We start from the raw sequence: 19,441 nt of genomic DNA on the forward strand, positions 1-19,441 counted from the left end.
AACCATCTTATGTCACAACAAATCTGGTGTGATGATCAGGGTGAACAGTGAAAGTGCCTCAGACAGGCTGGCCGTTGTTTCAATAGGTGGACATATCTTTATGAAAGGCGCAATCTTAGTGTGCTGAAATTGGCTGTCTAAATGTATTTCTGATCTAAGTGCTCGAGTCAACATTAATTAACTGTGAATTGTACTGTTTCAATCTGTGAGTACTGTACATTTGTCACCAAAAATACAGCAAGAAAAGTTACTTCAAACTTTGTACAGTTGAAATAGTTCTTTGGTCACTGACGCGTTGCAAATCTTGACATGTGGGACTGCACAAGCGCAGTCTTGTCGACAGCCCTCAGTGAACTTGACACATAAGGGGGTTCCACTGAAAGGCTGTCGGGAGTGCTTCCATTCAGTAACTCTTGAACAGCAAAAAGGAGTCTGCCCACAGAGCCTGCGCAAACAAGTGGTTCACTTGATCATAAAAGAAGCAAGGAGAAAGGGTGGTTGCACCTCTTTATTATCAGAAACAACAGAAAGCAGACTCGGATTCTCCTTTTGATGACAGCCTGAAAATTGATGCCTACTTTATTATAGCTTTAAAGGGCCCTTTAGAGTAATACGGGTTTGATTACCAAAACGTGGCAATTCTTGCTTTAACTCTTTCCTTCGCTACCCTCTACTGGTATCCTCTCAAAGTCGCTTTGCTCTTTTGTCGAGCGCCTCTACGGTTGTATTTCCGTCCGTCATGCGAGTTTTTCTTTTTTTTTATGCCTCCTTCACTTAAACCTCCCCACTCCCCCCACACACACTTTTTATTACTTCATATTTTTATACTCTTGTATACCTCTTCATTTATCTTACTATTCTTCATTTTCACTGTCCTCTCAGTCCCCATTCCTTGGCGAATGTATTGTTTAAGGTGTTTTCATGGGACAGACAGTTCTTGTGCATTCTACACTCCATTTTTTATCTTTCCATCTTTTCCTAAAAAATCACTCCCCCTCCCCCTTCTACTCTCACAAGGCATGCAGGCGCACGTGCGGTCTGTGTGTGCCTAAGAGAACATGCGCTGCAGCAAGGTGGCGCACGTAGGCAACAAAATGAATAACGAGCGTGGACAGCTTTTGATACTGTAGTCATATAACACAATTGAAACTCAGTGAAGTGGTGAGTATTCTCAAGTTACTTTATTAAATCTCAAGAATGTTGTGTCTAACACAGACAATGAGCCGTTTGACAATGAGCCGTTACATTTACCTTTCTTTCCGTTATTACACCAAGAAGTTAAAAATGTTGCCTTTTCCCACCCCCTATATCATTATATTTTGTACTGATAGAAAATGAACATTATTATTATTACTATACCTGAAAATGAATTTCCTAAACTGATATTTTCCACAAAGCAGCACCCTAAAACTATCATGGCATTGTATTTGCCACTAACTTCCACTGTGTGTGTGAAAACGATGTGAGGGCGGCCTGAACATAGCCTTCCACGTCACCCTGGCATGGGAGGCCCTGTGTTGGCAATGCAGGCTAAGTAGACGGTCACACGAAGCTATGGCTGACTGTCAATGTGCAAAGACAGGTAGAACAAAGGTAGCAGTTATGCAAGCAGAACAAGCAAGAAAGTTGCAAGTGGATGATAGCAATCTGTTGCATAAATCATGGAACAGTAAAACCAACCATTGAAACGTTGCTGGGACAGCATTTGCAGAAATAACAAACCTTTGCCACCCCCACCCTCCCAGCCCAATCTGGTACCAAAACAGTGATGGTGAGTGCTGTGTCCGTTCTTTAGAGCACAAGCGCAGCAAGCAGTTTTGTCAAATGAAGTCAGGGTCGCAACTAAGGTGGCGAGATACTTTGATGCACAAGCGTACTCAAAAAAAAAAAATGTTTTTTTTAAGACGAAATCGCTACTTAGCTAGTTTTGTTAATTTGGATTGATGACAACATTGAGCCCTACGGGTACCTGCCAGAGAATTGCCATTTCTTTGCTAGATTGGTAACCTCGTAAAATCTGGTTTTGTTACTTACCGTTACTGACCGATGGAAGCCAGCAGTCATTTTTCGGGAAAAAAAGAAAAAAAAAACATGCTTGTCCCCTTAAGCAGGCCTTTCTTCTTGTAGCACTGTAATGCACGTAATTTATCGATGAAAGCTTTCTTCTGAGCTCCTAAATAAAATTTGTATATTTTTACTGGTGCAAAAACATGTGCGTCCACGTGTAAACACACTGTAGAGCAAAGCGTCGTCAGCCACTAACCTTTCTTGACAAGACTTGTCGACTGTCCCACATTTTATGGTGAACAGAATGAGAGAAAAAAAAAATCATATGCGTATGAGGTGCAAACGGTGGTACTAAGTAATCGCCCAGATATGTGCGATTTCTACTATCTTTCTTTCTCTCTTTTTTTTTTGTAGTATGCAGATGGCAAAGATGTAAGTTGAGTCACTCTAAAGCAGTGCGTAGCAGGCGGAACACGAGCTAACTTATTGCAAACTGTGTCAGATCTGTAACGAGTGGAAGCCAGTAACAAAAGACCGTTTATTCAAACAAAGAACGTATATATATAGTATGCAGCATGATAACCACGTGTGGTCATTATATTCAAACAAAGAACGTATATATATAGTATGCAGCATGATAACCACGTGTGGTCATTATCTAAGATTAGTTTCGTTGACAGTGGTGCATGCGTGCGCATAGCTTACAAGCATTGCTCGATCGATACAGCAAAGGTGTTATTTAGTGTAAAAGCATGAAGAGAGTCACCCAGGGCGAGCATATCCCTATGAAAGACAGTATGCGCTTTACTAGCAGGTAGCGTTAACATTGCATATGGTGGTTTTGGGACGTTAAACGCCACAAATCAATCAAGCGTTAACGTTGCATAGGCGTCATACACCTATTCTGTAGAGAAGATCGTAGATATTAACAGTAAGTAGTAGTCAACACATTTTATCCCCCGACAATCGGCTCTGACCGCACGCAACGGAGCGCCGATGCGTGTACTTTTAAACGCATTGCCGACCGCTTATCCACACTTGCACTGGGACAGAGCGGTCACCTATAGCCCGAACTTGCCACGAATACAAATCACACTTGTTGACTCAATGCCTCCATTTTCTGGCTTTATTTTTTCTTCATCGTTAGTTATTGTTATGAATCTTACACTGCTCGCTGATTGTCAGTGCTTTTACATAATAATTTATTTACCATTTTCTGTGAGAGAAAAACAAAACATGCACACCTTCACTGTGGCTTCTGCAGGAAGACCACAAGTCTGGCATAATTGGCAGGGCTCTAGTAGGCACTCCTCATAAATAATAAACTTCCTGTTCGCACAAGCCTCACGTAATAACCTGTAATTGAAGAGTTTTCATACTAAATACACGACCATTCACATTATTATTATTCACCTGTCTTTAAAAAAACACTTGTGCTGAACACCACCAGTGGCCACTGTTATTTAAATCCAAAAAATTACCCCAATTCCATATAGAGTTTGAATGGTTGCAGCCTTTCATGAAGAATATGCAAGGTACGACATTTCTTCTCCGTGATGCATAAGCATTAAAAATCACGTTCCAACTTTTCTACGGCTTCAACAGAGCTACTCTAGGTCAGTAGTTAAATACAGCTAGCTTTGAAGCAGCATAAACATTTAGGCCAGAAGGTATCGTTTGATTGAATGAATTCGTGGCACAACAGTGTGTGAGGCCCTTTTCACAAACATTCCTGCATGTTGCAGGATGGTCCAACTGGTCATTGTGTGAAAATGCGCGTGCAAGAGCAGAACACTAAGTACTAGTGAAAATTCCCATTCAGCCATACACTGGAGCTCGTACAAATCTATACCTTTGTTTTGTGACAGCAACACCATTTTTTCAGCATCAGAAAAGGCAGGCATGTAACATCATGAAAGAGATTCACAATAAAAAAACTGGTGATATGTGCATCAGTGACAGATCTGTCAGTTTCTCATGCAATGACATATCCTTTTTACTGTTGTAAATTTTCTAACAGTTCTGTACATGGTATTCTGCCCCTGGTACTTGTGGTTCCATATTTTTTTTTTGGTTGGGCAATGTTTATGGTGGGTGTCGTCATGGTCAGTTATATCATAGAAACTATTGTGAGTAGCGCAACTAAACAGAACACACAGCAAGTATCAGGTGAGCACAGGCACACACTAACAACTGATTTTATCGAAGGCAAATCCACACATTTATACATCAACAAGCTGCACATGCGCACCACCACAACAACCAATATACATAAAAAATGAAGCAAGGCATGAAAAAAATAAACTTTTAGCACTATGCAGTGCAATAGAAGTGCCGCGTTTGCACTTCTTACCAAGTTTCCTAATAAAAAATGCTTTAATGTTTCGCAAGCAGTTGTCTGTCTACTTCTACCTAGGATTTCGGCTCATTCTAAAATGCTATATCAGCTCATTCATAGACCATAAAGAGAGGTATCGTAGTGGTTCTCTACATGCACAAGGTCACATATAGCCTGAAAAGAGTGGCTAGTAGGTTGAACATGCCATTGGTTTTCTTGGCTGTTGTGGTGGTATTGGTTGTTGTGATGGCAAGCCTGTGCATCTTGTTGATGTATGATGGAGTGGATTTGCCTTCAATAAAATCAGTTGGTGTGTACACACCTGTTCCTTCATGTGTGTCCTGTTTAGTTGTGCTACTCACGATGATGTGGTATTTATGTGAAAACACCAACTCGTTCAACAGTCCACTCTTTTACAGTTAGATCACCTCTTATCCATTCTGGTGATGCACCGTAAGCTCGGTATTTTTCTACTTACGTGCGGTTTTTTTAAACAACTTTATTTGGGAGTATGCCCAATTGTCCTTTTCTATTCTTTTCATTGTCTGTATTAATGTTGTACTACACATTCATGAAATGGAGTTAGTTTTCAATGTAGGCATCACAAGCAACAAGTAGCACCCAGAAAGATGATCTTGAAGCGTTGGTTTGTGTTAAGCTAATCAACTGGTCTCTTAGTATATGTATTAAAACGTAGAGTAGCTTGCACAGTTGCGAAGAGGTCAACAATCACCTGTACACCTCGGGCAATTCCAAATTCAGTCTTTCATGCTGGCAGTTGCAGCATAATTAAATTACATGCATTTCCCACAGGACTGTGAAACTTGCTGAAACTTTGCTTCACAGCCACATGGACAAAGCGATTGTAGCATCACTTACACTTCAGAGCTGTTCTGACTCAGGCTCATAGGTCTCGTCCTAGGAATCATCCTTGTACGTTAGAGATGGCTCTGAACATGGCTCCGAACACACAAGCAGTGGCTCTGGGCGTGGCCAGGAGGTCCTCTGACGGATTTCTTCCGACAATAAAATTTCTGGAAGCTCCAGGTCTGTCTGACATCCTGGAAGCACAACAAAAATACTGGCACTAAGCTTGAATATACTATATAAAGGCCCATAGTGCTTGTATGAAGCAAAAGGTGCAATGAAAATAGTGGACTATGATATACATACCGACACAGAAGTACCGTGATAATAACACGCCGGGTTTTCTTAGCCGAAACAACAATATGATTATGGGGAGGGAGGATAAGCTTCAGAATCCACAAATCCCTGATGATGAATTACCCTGCACTTAATTCTGAAGAAATGGGCCTCTAGCATTTTACCTTCAGAGCTGCAATGATGATGCTGTAAAAACTGTTCATTCAGTTAATACAGCCAGTAACGAGACCAAGCGAACATTCCTGTTTACACGTATGTGACAGCAAAAGAAATAAAAAGGTAGCAAGACAAACAAATTGTGCGAAGTTATAGTGTTACAAGAGCTCAGCCCAACAGTTGCAGGAAAGTTATAGTTACAAGAAGCCAGATGAAAAGTTCATGCTTTTAAGCACAAGAAATGAAGAAACAGATGGGCAGAATGCAAAACACGAGATCTGATGCGTTGTAGAGAATGCATAGGACAGCTACTCTTGCCGTGTTCTTTTCATTTCTTCATGATAAGCAGTCAATACACACACAGGTACTGCTCAAAGCTACAAACATTTCCAGGGAATGTATAATCACTGAAATTTCAGAAATACTGGCCTTTTCCATGGCTGGAACACCGTGATTACTCACCTACATTGCTAATTGTTGGCCTTGTCTGAACGCCTGTTGAACTTGATGCGTGTTTGTGAGACACTTGTGTATTCTTCTCTTCAACATTGCATTGTGTGTGGACATTTGCAATGTGACAGCCTGTACAAAATAGGTGAAATGTTGATATTTCACAGCAGCTTTGATTGAATAATTTACTCAGCAGTGATAGCTCTCAATTATTACTAAAAACAAAGATACAATCAAATTTCTTATATGAAATGACGATTTTTTATATATTGCCTAGTGTTCTCGCTGGCCCCGTTAGAATTTCAATCTGGAAACAAATCAGTTCAATAATGTTTCGTGCATGGTAGTGAGCATTCCATAGGGAATACTTGGTGAACAATGTTTCCAGCTGATATCAACTGCACAAGAGAACAAAAGTTACATTTATGCCCATTTATACACCGTACTTGCTATGCCAAAAAAATCACTCAGTTCCGCATGCTCAGGCGCACCGCAGAATTCACAAAAAGGGAATAAACCCAAGAAACGTACCCCATCGTCATAAAATAGACGCGATTATTTGCCTTCAGAACTAGATAGCTGGCTATCCCTTGCCAAGAAGCACAGAAGTGGTAGCTAAGGCTACTTTCAGACGAGTGGAATATAAAGCACACCTGAAATGGTAATGACATTGTCGCTGACTGCGCAATGGTCAGTCGACAGTTGTACTGAGATGTCAGGCTCGTGCCCTCTGTCCGAGCACGTCTGCGTGGAAAAAGACACATCATTCGCTGCACTCTCGGATTGCATGTAAGCTGTGCGTACGAACCTCGGGTCGCGGTCGCTTAGGCAGTCTCGTATCACTCTGCCCAGGAGCGGGGAACCTGTGGATTACGACCTTTTTTCTGTGAACGTGACGAATGTCCGGTACAGCATCAGACTTGAGGATTGCAATAGGTTTTTTCGGGCGACCCATGTCCGCCAAGTCCAGTGTCGTTGGCATGAAACATTGGGCCTTGAAATGTAGCCCACAAATACGACTGTTCTGCACGGGATCCCAGTTCGCACGTCCACACGCGCGCACGAACTCGATCCACTTCTGCCGCCGTGGCCCTTCGCGGGGAAAGGCATGTAGCGATACGCCTGATCCGCTCTTCGACGGACAGGTAAAAACAGCGCAGAAGGCTTTCGGCATTGGCGTGCGACTGCAGCCCCGACAGCATAACGAAATAAAGAAGTCCTTACGAACAGCGAACCGGAACACAGTCTAACCAAACCCAAAACTTTCAATGTGTGCGCTGATGCAACGGACTAGCGAGCAGCCGCCGAACAATCTGCTGTAGCGCACATGGCGAAAAAAAAAAAAAATGGCGGCTATGACGACACCATAACTTGTTGCGGCGTGGTCACGTGGCACGGAAGTAGAGGGTCACCTCGGGGTCATCTTCGAAGATGTCTATCGCTCACGCAAATTTCATAATTGATTTAAAATACCTTGCAAGCTATATTGGCTGTTAATATCTTGCAGATGATACACTAATGTTCTCGAGAATCGACCCCGCAGGCTACCTCGGCCCCAAAATTTTCTGTCAGTACCCCTTTAAGGAAAATTTTCAGCGTATGGTTTCAGTCCCAGCCAAGATCGGATCAGAGGAGACGGGACTTAAGCACTGGCACTCGTGCTTATTGTCTTTTGGCGTACGCTGAAATACCGTTGGCTTAATCTTATCGGATTTAGTTAAACACCGTAGGCATGTGTGCATATAAGCCACGTAGTATAATTTGAGTGTACTCGTAGTATAATATTTACGGTTGTAATTTGCCACAGCCATGCAAAACAAATACGAATATGGAAACCTTCGTACGCCAGTAAAATGTTTCCTGCGATAAAATAACGTCAAGGAGGAGCAAAACTTTACCTAATGAACGAAATTATCGACTCGTACAAACTAGATTTAACACATCTTTCTTTTTGCATTAAAATGTCTTTCTCTGAACTTCCCTCGAAGCTACAAAAATATATTTGTGTTGTAAGTGAAACATATCGCATCCGACGTAAGTGGATTTGTCTTAGTAAGGAGGGTGGGGTCGTATTCAAGTAATCGGCTTCCTCCCCGGCATTCTTACCTTTGTGTTGGCACATGTATGTATATGCGTGTGCACATACAATCACACGTAACGGGTAGTCATACCCGCCTCCTTTTTGGAACAAAAAAAATGTTTGCCTCCACCCCTTTCCATTCGCATTTGCGACATTCCCATTCTAAAGCGTCACTGATCATTGCCTTCGTAAAGAACTTAAGTTGTTTACAAGATGTTGCACTCTCATCGTTCTAATAAACTATATGACAATTCTAATAAAGACAGCTTGTCCGTTAATTAATGCGTTTGTAGTTTCATCGCAATACAGTTGACATTGAAACTTTATTTCCAACATTTGCGATGCTGACTGGGGTCAGAGGCGTGGGCAGAAATTTTTTGCTGTGTGAAGGGGCCGGAGCACCATTTTGTTTCGGAGTAGCACAGACAGGTGTGGTCAAGTACGGGCTATGTGAGGCATCGAAAAATAATAGAGGGGGTGGGGGGAGGCACGGGCTCATAGTGCCACACCTTGGCTGTACCAATTATCAACGTTTATAGAACCTGTTCTATAAACGTTCTGTAAACGTTGCCAATGACTGGGGTCCAAAGCCTCTAATGGGCTAGTTTGACCGGGAGCACAACCCCGTACGAATGGGCAACGTAGACAACATGTTTATTGCAATGAAAATGTGTAGATAAGCAAGCAATATTTGCGAAAGTTTCTAAAGATCTGTCGCAGTATCTGCTTTACCACACTAAACTATGCGCTATTTTCTGTGACCATAAGATGCCACATGGTGTCCGGTTGCAGATATTGAGGCTAAAAGAAGGAATCTGTCTAGATTCGTTGTTTCAGCTTCGTTTTCCTGGCGTACGAGACGAAAGCTTGAAATCTATAGGAAGGTAAGACGGAGCACCAGCGAAAGAAAATGAAAAGAAAAAATGCAGATACCACGTATAATGCGAATCTATGACATGCGAAGAACGAATGAGGAAGGTTAATATGTCACTTTAAAATCACCACAACGTTACGAGGCGCATGGATGTAGCACACAGTAAGTACATGTGGAAACATGCGCACTCAGGCACCTGGTAAGATGCAAGTATGTTGTTTATAGTGGCATAGGCAGCACCACTAACGTTTGCAATACCAACCCCAGCAGTGGTAGACATTTAAATTATGCTGTACACGACTTCCACGTCATGATTATCATGTTAGCAGCAGCCATATACCCTCGTCATCTATTCACGTCAAGTAACACCATATTTTGTAAATGTGAAGCTAGCGAAAGGGCCGCGAGAGCACTATGAGCTTAGCATGTAGTCATGTTTTTACATGACACGCATGTCATGATTACCATGTTAGGACGTGTCATTTCCTCCGTCGCCCGTTCGCGTCACGTACGTAATACTAAATGTGGTATAAAAAAACGGCCGTGAGCGCATCATGAGCGTGGCATGTAGTCATGTTTTACATGACACGCATGTCATCATTATCATGTTTGGATGTGCTATTTACTTTCGTCATCCATCCCCGTAACGTAATACCTAATTTGGTATGTGAGTCCATTTCCTGGTTAACCTCCCGGCTTTTCCCTCATTTTATTCTCTCTCTCTGGTATAGGAGAAGCTAGCGAAATGGCCGCGAGCGCATCATGTGGCCTGCAGTCATGTTCTTACATGACACGCATGTCAAGATTATCATGTTCAGACGTGGTATTTACTTTCATCATCCGTTCGCGTCTCGTAATATCCAATTTGGTATATGAGAAGCTAGCGAAACGGCCGCGAGCGCATCATGAGCGTGGCATGTAGTCATGTTACATGACACGCATGTCATGGTTACCATGTTTGGATGTGTCACTTAATTACCTTCTTCGTACATTCGCCTCTCGTACGAAACACGAAATTTGGTATATGTGAAGTTAGCGAAACGAGAACGAGTGCCCCATGAGTGTATGGCGTTTAGTCAGGACTTACATGACATGCATGTCATGAATTTAATGTTAGGGTCTGTCACTCATGCAGGACATGCAGTCATGTCATACCATACCAGTTTTGCTATATGTCATGTGAACAAAACCACCGCAAGAGCTGGAAGACCATGAAACGTAATTTTGAAATGATTTTTATGTTATGACTAGTCAATTATACTCGTAATACCGTCATGATATTCGATACCAATTTAGGTATCGATGACAATACTAAAACGGCCAGGAGAGCTAAAAGTCGTGGGTAGATAGATAGATAGATAGATAGATAGATTGATTGATTGATTGATTGATTGATTGATTGATTGATTGATTGATTGATATGTGGGGTTTAACGTCCCAAAACCACTATATGATTATGAGAGACGCCGTAGTGGAGGGCTCCGGAAATGTAAACCACCTGGGGTTCTTTAACGTGCACCCAAATAAGACAGACAGACAGACAGACAGACAGACAGACAGACAGACAGACAGACAGACAGACAGACAGATAGATAGATAGATAGATAGATAGATAGATAGATAGATAGATAGATAGATAGATAGATAGATAGATAGATAGATAGATAGATAGATAGATAGATAGATAGATAGATAGATAGATAGATAGATAGATACGCTCAAAGTCGCCGAAGTTCGCTAAGAGATGCTTCGCTATAAAAAAGAATGTCGTGTTACCATACGCTCACCAACTATCGCATAGTTAAAGAATGTGGGATCGCGCGCCATGGCGTGAATGTTGTTCTCGCAGCCAAGAAGAAAGTTAGCAATGTCTGTGCAGCGGTGGCAAAACGAGCGGGAAAAGGCCCATTGTTGAGGTTGGTGTTCCATCAAGCACGGCTTTTGTACCATGCGCTATTTGCGTTGTATACAGCAGACCCTTCACGTTTGGAAGTGTTTACACTGGCCAGATGAGGCAATGTACGAACTCGCGATCGAGAAAGCATCACACTTTCCTGAATGTATAGGTAACGTTTGCTCGACGCACTTGGCAATCCACTGCCGAAATTGCGGGTGCAACGCGGAATTTTCCTGAAAGAGTAATCTTTGCTGCCATCGTGATCAGTTGACAGGGCCATGGTGCAAAAATAATTTAAGTGACTAATCAGTGATGACACTGCACCCGCCGCCGCGTCCAGTTCATGTTCTCCGTGCACCTGGGCTGTTTCCGCTTGATCCGACAGATGGCGCTTATGGAAGTGCTTCTGTAGAGTTACTGTATAGCATATACAGTAACTCTACGCTTCTGTAAAACCCCAAGGTTATCCAAGGTCAAGGGGCTTTACGCGTCTGTAGGTAACGATACTCTCCTCCACACGCACGTTTCTTCCTCTATTATCTTCTCCCACCTTCGGCGTGCGCTGCACCTGGCGCCATTTTTCGCCTGGGCTCACACGGGCGCGCCGCCGAATTGAACGAAGGCGCGTGATTTCGTGCCCCCTGCGCACCGCGGTAGTGTAGCGAATTCGAAAAAAAATTGTGATCATAAGATAGAGAACACTGCAATTAATGTTTATTAGAAGATTAGTTTCTGCCGAAAGCCGTGTAAATGTGGCGTGCAACTTCAAAATCAACTTCATGGAGGGTTCTATATTACATGTGTTTTTTTTAGATGATAACAAACTTTGCGTTCGCATTATATAGTGCTTTACTTTTGGCAACTGCTATAGGCGTGAAAAGGAGCAGGTGGCAGCAACCACTCACTATCAGCTCGAGGTTATTCTCATGGCTCTGTCGAGGGGGCTTCCTGTGCTTCATTGTATATGTGATGGAAACATAATGTTCGAACTGCACCGTGTTTCAGTTTTTCCCCCAAATTGTTGCAAAATATGTGGCTCAGATTGGTATTCAATGAAATATGGCAACAATGTATAGACATAAGTTGATCACTCAGACACGGTGCATTTTTTCTTTACAAAATGAGAAATGACTTACACGCTGGAGTGATCAGCATTATTGTTACAGAACTTCTGTAAAATTACTACGTGATAAATCATAATCGTAACTGACTGCTGAATCGTCGTGGCCAAACTCACCGATGTTATAATTTGGGCTCGTGTTACATCAATTGAAAAAGGCCACCATAAACCGCCGAAAGGTGACTTTAAAACACTCACTGAGCTAGCTAGGATTTAAGGCCTCTGCCTCGAAGTTGATATCACTAGCAAGCGAGTACGACCCCGTTCACACTCCTCGCACGTCGCCCACGTGCGCGGGAAAACGCAATAATAACCAGCACCCAGTCACGCGCGTGCTGACATCCAAAGTGAGTTAATGAACTGCAAAAAAAAACGCAATTTTTGCCTACTGACACTGCTCATCAGCAATACCACGGGCGTACTTATCGTTTAGACAAAAACCTTAGATCCCTCACCAAACGCGAACTATCACTGTCGGCATCTCGCGTCGTCGTGAACAGGTATAATGCGAAAAATCATCATCACGAGATGACGTCACGACATGACGGAAATTCATTACATGCCACAACATTTGTGGTTTCATAATGACGTCACGGTGCCGTCACGTAACGTAACTTACGCGACGTGACATAACGGCTAATTTTCTCTATCAGGAAGCTTATGTTTTTTCTCGACAATTTTTGTCCGGCACTGCCTGTTTTTTTTTTTTGTAGCACCAGATCGCACTTGCGTGATTATTTTGCAAGTGAATGCCCGCCCCCTCCATGAAAAAAGAACCTCCATTTGGTGACCATCGCCAATGTCGCTTCGATGTATTTGTACATTCACTTATGTTTTCCGCATTAATTTTCAACAGATGCTAGCGATCACGATAGGTGCAATCGAGAAGCTGTGTCATAGCAGGTAACCGTCCGGTGCGGAAAGCAGTTTCCATAGTTCGTTTCAGACTGAATAACAGTTGCAGACGTGTGATTCGATGGAGTCTCGGAGAAATATTAGGTGCAGCGTTGGCAATAAACCACTAACACGCGCCCATCCCCTTATCACTAGCTAGCACGCCAGCCCCGATGTACTCGGCTGTCACTCGTGTCTCACGTGGTTTCAGACTATAAAAAGACCATGTATCAAGGAATAAATGGTTCAGTTCGTGTTGCCACTACGTTGCGTCACTTCAGTGGCGACGAGGATGGGATTGAGGCCGCCGGAGTTTGACGAGGCAGCGTACAGCTGGGATGCCTACCGGGTGCGTCTCGAGGCCTACTTTAAAGGCAATGATATCACGGACTCCTCAAAGCGTGACAGGATAGTGTGCGGCATACGGGATGATGAGGCCAGGCGGTTTCTGCTGACCCAAAGGAAGCTGACTGTGCGGGAAGCTGAGGAATTCGCCATGTCGTCAGAAACAGCTGCCCGTAACGTCCGGTCCATGAAAGATGTAAACGGCGAGAACGACGTGGGTAACGTGCACATGGTTCAAAGGCGTCGTAGCAGCGGACAAAAAAAGAGGCAGCGGGTACGACACAGGCGCACCGCGTCAGTCGTGCTGGAGGTGTGGCTCCAACCACTCAGAACACGAATGTCATGATGTCGGGAAGGTGTGCCACAAGTGCGGCACTAAAGGACACTTGGCTAGGATGTGCCAGCGCAGGCGCAGTGGCCGGCAAGGATCGTACGCGCTCAGAGAGCATTCGGACGGAGAGGACAGTAAGGAGGAAATGCTTTTCGCCCTATCTGCCCAGAACAACGTTGACCAGCCAGTTACACGGCCCATCGAACGGAGCCTTGTCTGGGGCAGCAGGACACTGCGGATGCTGATCGACACGGGTTCATCAGTTAGCGTGATTACAGAAAAGGTCTTCAGAAAAAATCGTAAGTGGTGGCCAAGACTAGAAAAAACACCACTTTGGCTATCCTGCTTCCTCGGTCCTCTTCCAGTGGTCGGCAGAGTCGTCATTAGCGTCGAATACGACAAGACACGAGTGAATAGTTCGCTTGCGGTAGTGGATTGTGACGGCCCACTACTGTGTGGCCGAAACACCATTCAGGCTTTCCGTGAAGCGGGCGTGTCACTTTTAGAAGAAAGCTCACCGTGAATCCCGCCACTCACCTGGAACAATACCCTTTGCCTAAGATAGATGATATTTTTGCCGCGCTTTACGGGGGAGTAATCTTCACTACACTGGATTTGAGCAATGCCTATAACCAGCTCCCGCTTGATGAAGCGAAGATAATGACTGTCATCAATACGCACCAGGGCTTGTACTAGTACAACCGACTAGCCTTCGGCATCTCGTCAGCTCCCGCATTGTTCCAGCGGCGCATTGAGTCATTATTCCGGGACTTTCCAAGAGTACGCGTATACCTAGACGACACCATAATCGCCGAGAAAGAATGGTACACTGCCACGCTTCGACAAGTTTTCCGGAGACTTCATGACAATGACCTCCAACTGAACAAAGCCAAATGTCAGTTCCGTGAAAAAGAGGTGCAGTTTCTCGGGCACAAAATTGATGCAACCGGCCTTCACCCACTGCTGGACAACCTCGAAGCCGTAACAGCTGCTCCAAGGCCAGCATCGGTAAGCCAACTCAAGTCATTTCTGGGGCTCATAACCTATTACTCGAAATGTTTGCCGAATTTGGCCACAACATTGGCTCCACTCTATCGCATACTGGGCAAGGGACAATGCTGGCATTGGGAAAAAGAGCATTAAAGAGCGTTCGAAGGAGCGAAGTGCGCCTTGGTAAAGGCGAATTTTCTGGTTCACTACGATCCGCAGAAAGAGTTCCGACTGGAGTGTGATGCTTCATCAGATGGCTTAGGGGCAGTATTATCGCATCGCATTGATGGCGTGGATCACCGGATAGCTTTTCGTTCAAGAACGCTGACGTCAGAAGAACGCAATTATTCTCAAATAGAGAAAGAAGCGCTGGCCTTGGTGTTTGGAATTTGCAAATTCCACGATTTCTTGCTGGGGAACCGTTTCACGCTGGTGACAGATCATAAGCCACTCACCGCGCTTTTCCACCCCAACAAGCCCATCCCGCAGATGGCGGCAGCTCGAATTCAGCGTTGGGCGCTTCTATCAGCTTACCAGTACAATCTAGAATACCGCAAGGGAACCCAAAACGGTAACGCAGATGCCCTCAGTCGCTTGCCTTTGACAGGAGACCATGCACGTGGAAGTCAAGAAGTGACAGAATACGTACTGTATACGCAGGGTCTAGACGCAAGTGCACTTCCGTCTAACCAAATTATTACTTTGACCCAGGAGGACAGCACACTTCGGCAAATCCGGGAGTGGATCGAGAAGGGCTGGCCATCGCGTCTTGCAGGGCAGCCGCAGCATCTGCAACCGTACTTAACGCGCCGACATGAAGTTGTCGTGAGCCATAGCCTCGTTTACTGGGGTCATCGTGTGGTCGCGCCAGAGGTAGCCCATCAGTGCCTACTCAACGAGCTGCACGACATGCACCCAGGTGTTGGGGCCATGAAGAGGCTCGCTCGCACGCTGTGCTGGTACCCAGGGTTAGACAAAAATATTGAAAGGTTGGTGCAAAACTGTCCTCAGTGTGTGCAAGGGTGGTCCATGCTGGCGGCGCAAGTGCCATCACCTTGGCATAAGACAGGGAAGCGGTGGTGCTTAGTTCACGTGGATTTTGCAGGTCCTGTTGATGTGTACCTAATTTTTGTCCTAGTTGACGCGGAAACAAAGTGGATAGAAGCAGTGCCGCTAAAAACGGCTACCGCAGACACAACTATTCACTTGATTAGGGAAATTTTTGCTCGTTTTGGTATCCCACAGTGTGTGGTTTCTGACAATGGCCCCCAGTTTTCGAGTGCGACAATGACAGAGTACATGCGTGAAAATAGCATACGCCATGTCCGGACGGCGCCGCACCACCCTCAATCAAATGGACTAGCGGAGCGAGCAGTGCGAACAATAAAAGAGGGCTTCGAGAAAAACAAGCACGGCACATTGCAAGAAAAATTGTCTCGTCTTCTGTTCCGTTACAGATTTACGCCTCTCGAGAGTGGCAAATCACCAGCTCAACTGCTGCTGGGATTCGAGCACCGGACAAGGTTGTCCGCTCACTTTCCAGCAGGGGCAGTGCCTGCAGAGGCCGAGGCTACCCGAGAACGACCTTTGTCGTTCACAACGCCACCACTTTTCCCACCCGGAAAGCCCATCTGGTCCCGCCAATTTCAACAAGGGCAGAAATGGCTTCCAGGGACAGTAACAGCAACGGACTGCAAATGAATGGTGAAAGTGGAGACCCCCCTGGGGACCCAGCGCCGGCATGTCGACCAGCTGAGGGCACGACTGACGTCAAGCACGCTGGAAAAGAATCCATCGGCAACCGGCACAAGCCCAGCGGAAACTCAGACGCTCGAGAAGCCAGTCCAGCGACCATTGACTCTAGTCCGGCGACCCCTCAGTCGCCCGTCTCGACGCGAGCAACCAGGGCGCCGGAAGCAGTCCCAAATTTACTCGGTCGTTCAACGCAAACACGACACCCTCCGTAGCGACTGGGCTTTTAAAGGGGGAAGAGGTGCAGCGTTGGCAATAAACCACAATCTCGCGCCCATCCCCTTATCACTAACTAGCACGCCAGCCCCGATGTACTCGGCTGTCACTCGTGTCTCACGTGGTTTCAGACTATAAAAAGGCCATGTATCAAGGAATAAACGGTTCAGTTCGTGTTGCCACTACGTTGCCTCACTTCGTTAGGCACATTCAGGAGAATCCTACTTTGATGCAACGCACAGTTAGCCGCAAAAAAAAGAAACTGTTTATTATGCAAGAAGAATACTCAGATACGTACAGCATACGGTGATGCTTTCGTACGAGCAATAAGAAATGTGCTGAAACTCGCAAAGGATGTGTTCTTTGACGGAATTAAGTTCTTTCAGCCGATGTAGTGCAGTGACTGCTTCTTACAAGAGCTTTCGCATTCACCTTGGATGTCGTAAAAAAAAAATTACAGCCATTTGTATTCTGGTTGCAACAGCTATAGGCGCAACTACAAGGCATAGCGCCAGAAAACAACGCAGAAAACACGGCGCGCGCTTTGTTCGCTACGCGAGCTACGCGAAGCTTCAGCGGAAAATGGCGCGAGCGAAAAAAAAAAACATAAGCACAACCCATAAATCGCGCGTGCTTATATAACCGCGAAAGAGACCAATCATCGCGCAGAAACAGCGGTGGAGAACGGGAGGAACTCGAAAGGGGCGAGGAGAGAGAGAGAGGCGGGCGTGCGCGTGGCGGCGTGTACAGTGGGTGGCGGTACTTCCCCAGGATCAAGGAGTTTTACGCCGGATGGATGGATGGATCCGGCTGTGCCCTTTAGATCGGGTAGAGTGCCTCGATGCGAGCGCAGCTGCCAAATGCAGCCGCCACAGCCGGGATTCGATCCCGCGACCTGCGGATCAGCAGCCGAGTAGCTTAGCCACCAGACCACCGCGGCGGGGCCGTGTTGTCGGCTACTATATTATCCTATATTATCCTGCACACACTAATGTTGGCAATGACTGTTCAACGTGTTTTCCTTATTGCTTTGCAAAAGAGAGGCTGAAGCCGAGTCCACCTTCCTCTCCCTGTATATACAGAATAGATAACAAAGGTGACAAGAGACATCTTGACAAGAGACATCGGTGACAAGAAAGGTGACAACAAAGGTGACAAGAGACATCGCGAGCTTCGACATCTCTGTCGAAGCTCGCGATGTATTTTTATTGGTTCGGATACCTGTTCATCCCAATTTATAAATGCCTTGTTACATTTACAGATATCCTTCAGATTAGGTATTCCATCTTCCGCACCTAGTTTGTCCAATATTCCCCACAAGTCTTCTTGAATCACACTGTCGTAAGCACCCTTGATATCTAGAAATGCCAGCCACAGGGGCATCTGCCTTTTTCGCTATTTCAATGCACATCATCAATGAAAACAAATTGTCCTTCAACCTCTTTCGTTTGCGGAACACATTTTGGAGTTTACCCAGCACCCCCTCATTCTCCACCCATGTCTGTAGTCTTTCCTTTGCTATCTGCATCACCAGCCTGTAAACTATTGTTATTGGATGGTAGTCGTTTATATCAGCCTTGATCTCCCTTTCCTCTATAGATCACGCTCATCCTGCTTAGTTTCCACCCATTGGGAACTTCACCATCGATTATTGATTTGCTTAATTAGAGCTTGGTCCTAGTTTCTTTATCAGCATAATTAGGATGCCATCAGGGCCGGTGAATGTGCTATTAGAAACCCTTTACTCTGCCCTTTCCCACTATCGTTGTCCCAGTGGAGCCACGGAGCTGATTGGTCCTTCCTCATCTGGCATGGTGCATGCAGCGCTTTCTTGGTATTTAAATTTTTCTGTCATCATTGCTCTTATATATCCCATTGCCTCCTCCCCTTCAAGTGTAACCCATTGAACTGTAGTTTTAAACTTCTGTTTCATGCTTGTCTCAGTGAATCGATATGGTTTCAAAACGTTGCAGCTGCCTTTATATCCTTTTTGTTTACTTCCGCCATCAACTGCCCCCCCTTTTTTTCTAATCTTTCCTCTGATAAGATTGGACGCTCTCCTTCCGCAATTCAAAAAGTTATTCCAGTTTCTTTTGACATCATCTTTCGGTTCACCCCTCTGTTTAGCATACCTGTGTTCCTTGGAGGCCAGTCAGTGCGGGGCTGGCTGCTTCGCAGCGCGGAGTTAACTATATGCTAGAGGCTTCCTGACGTCTTTTACTAAGGTTTGCTTAAATTTCTCGCCTCACCACCTCTTGGGTTTGTGTCTCCTTTTCCCGGTTGATTTGACGCGTACCTTCGCAAGTTCTAACTCGAACAATCGAATTAGATTTGTGTATGCTGGATGGATGTATGTATGGATGGATGGATAGATACGGCTGTACCCTTTATATAGGGCGGTGGCTCATGCCACCAAGCCGTAATACTTAGTGAACCAAAAACTAGATTTTTTTTCCCTTTAAATGGTGAGGTTGAGGACTCGTACTTTGCAGCGAAGGGTTTAATTTTCACTCGTGCCTTGACTTTAGCCACCAATCAGATAACCTCCTTTTTTTTAATTCTACCCGCTTAAAGCCTATTATTTTTAAAGCCTATTATTCTACCCGCGTAAAGCCTACCCGCTTAAAGCCGCTTAAAGCCCTGTCCCTAAACCTCGGTGCTTTGAAAAACTCTGCGCCATCATCCTAAACTATAGGGTGAAGCCCTTTACAAAACATTATCAAGTGTTCGGCAGTTTCCTCTTCCTCTTCACACGCACTGCATACCGTGTCTACCCCTTCGTATTTGGCCCAATATGTCTTGGTTCGCAATACTCCCGTCCTGGCCT

At 45.0% G+C, this 19,441-nt stretch overlaps 1 protein-coding gene across 1 annotated transcript; it reads right to left on the reverse strand.

Annotated features, from left to right (window-relative positions):
- Positions 1-315: 315 nt before the first annotated feature.
- Positions 316-7,419, reverse strand: LOC142803482 (uncharacterized). The gene is made up of 5 exons (XM_075888595.1): positions 6,924-7,419; positions 6,769-6,859; positions 6,128-6,247; positions 5,225-5,406; positions 316-445 (listed from the first exon to the last, which is right to left on the reverse strand). The coding sequence occupies exons 1-4, from the start codon at positions 7,287-7,289 to the stop codon at positions 5,264-5,266; spliced, it is 720 nt and encodes a 239-aa protein (XP_075744710.1). The 5' UTR covers positions 7,290-7,419; the 3' UTR covers positions 316-445; positions 5,225-5,263.
- Between the last annotated feature and the right edge of the window lie 12,022 nt (positions 7,420-19,441).

The sequence above is a fragment of the Rhipicephalus microplus genome, chromosome 3 (genome assembly GCF_043290135.1).
Source record: "Rhipicephalus microplus isolate Deutch F79 chromosome 3, USDA_Rmic, whole genome shotgun sequence".
Taxonomy (NCBI): Eukaryota; Metazoa; Arthropoda; class Arachnida; order Ixodida; family Ixodidae; genus Rhipicephalus; species Rhipicephalus microplus.

What these genes read in the sequence shown, in the direction of transcription:
- LOC142803482 (XM_075888595.1), bottom strand. Translation starts at nt 7,289, where the DNA reads ATGCCGAAAGCCTTCTGCGCTGTTTTTACCTGTCCGTCGAAGAGCGGA. An exon ending in CTAAGCGACCGCGACCCGAG is followed by an intron (nt 6,860 to 6,923) that starts GTTCGTACGCAC and finishes TTTTCCACGCAG; the next exon opens with ACGTGCTCGGACAGAGGGCA. An exon ending in CAATGTCATTACCATTTCAG is followed by an intron (nt 6,248 to 6,768) that starts GTGTGCTTTATA and finishes TATTTTGTACAG; the next exon opens with GCTGTCACATTGCAAATGTC.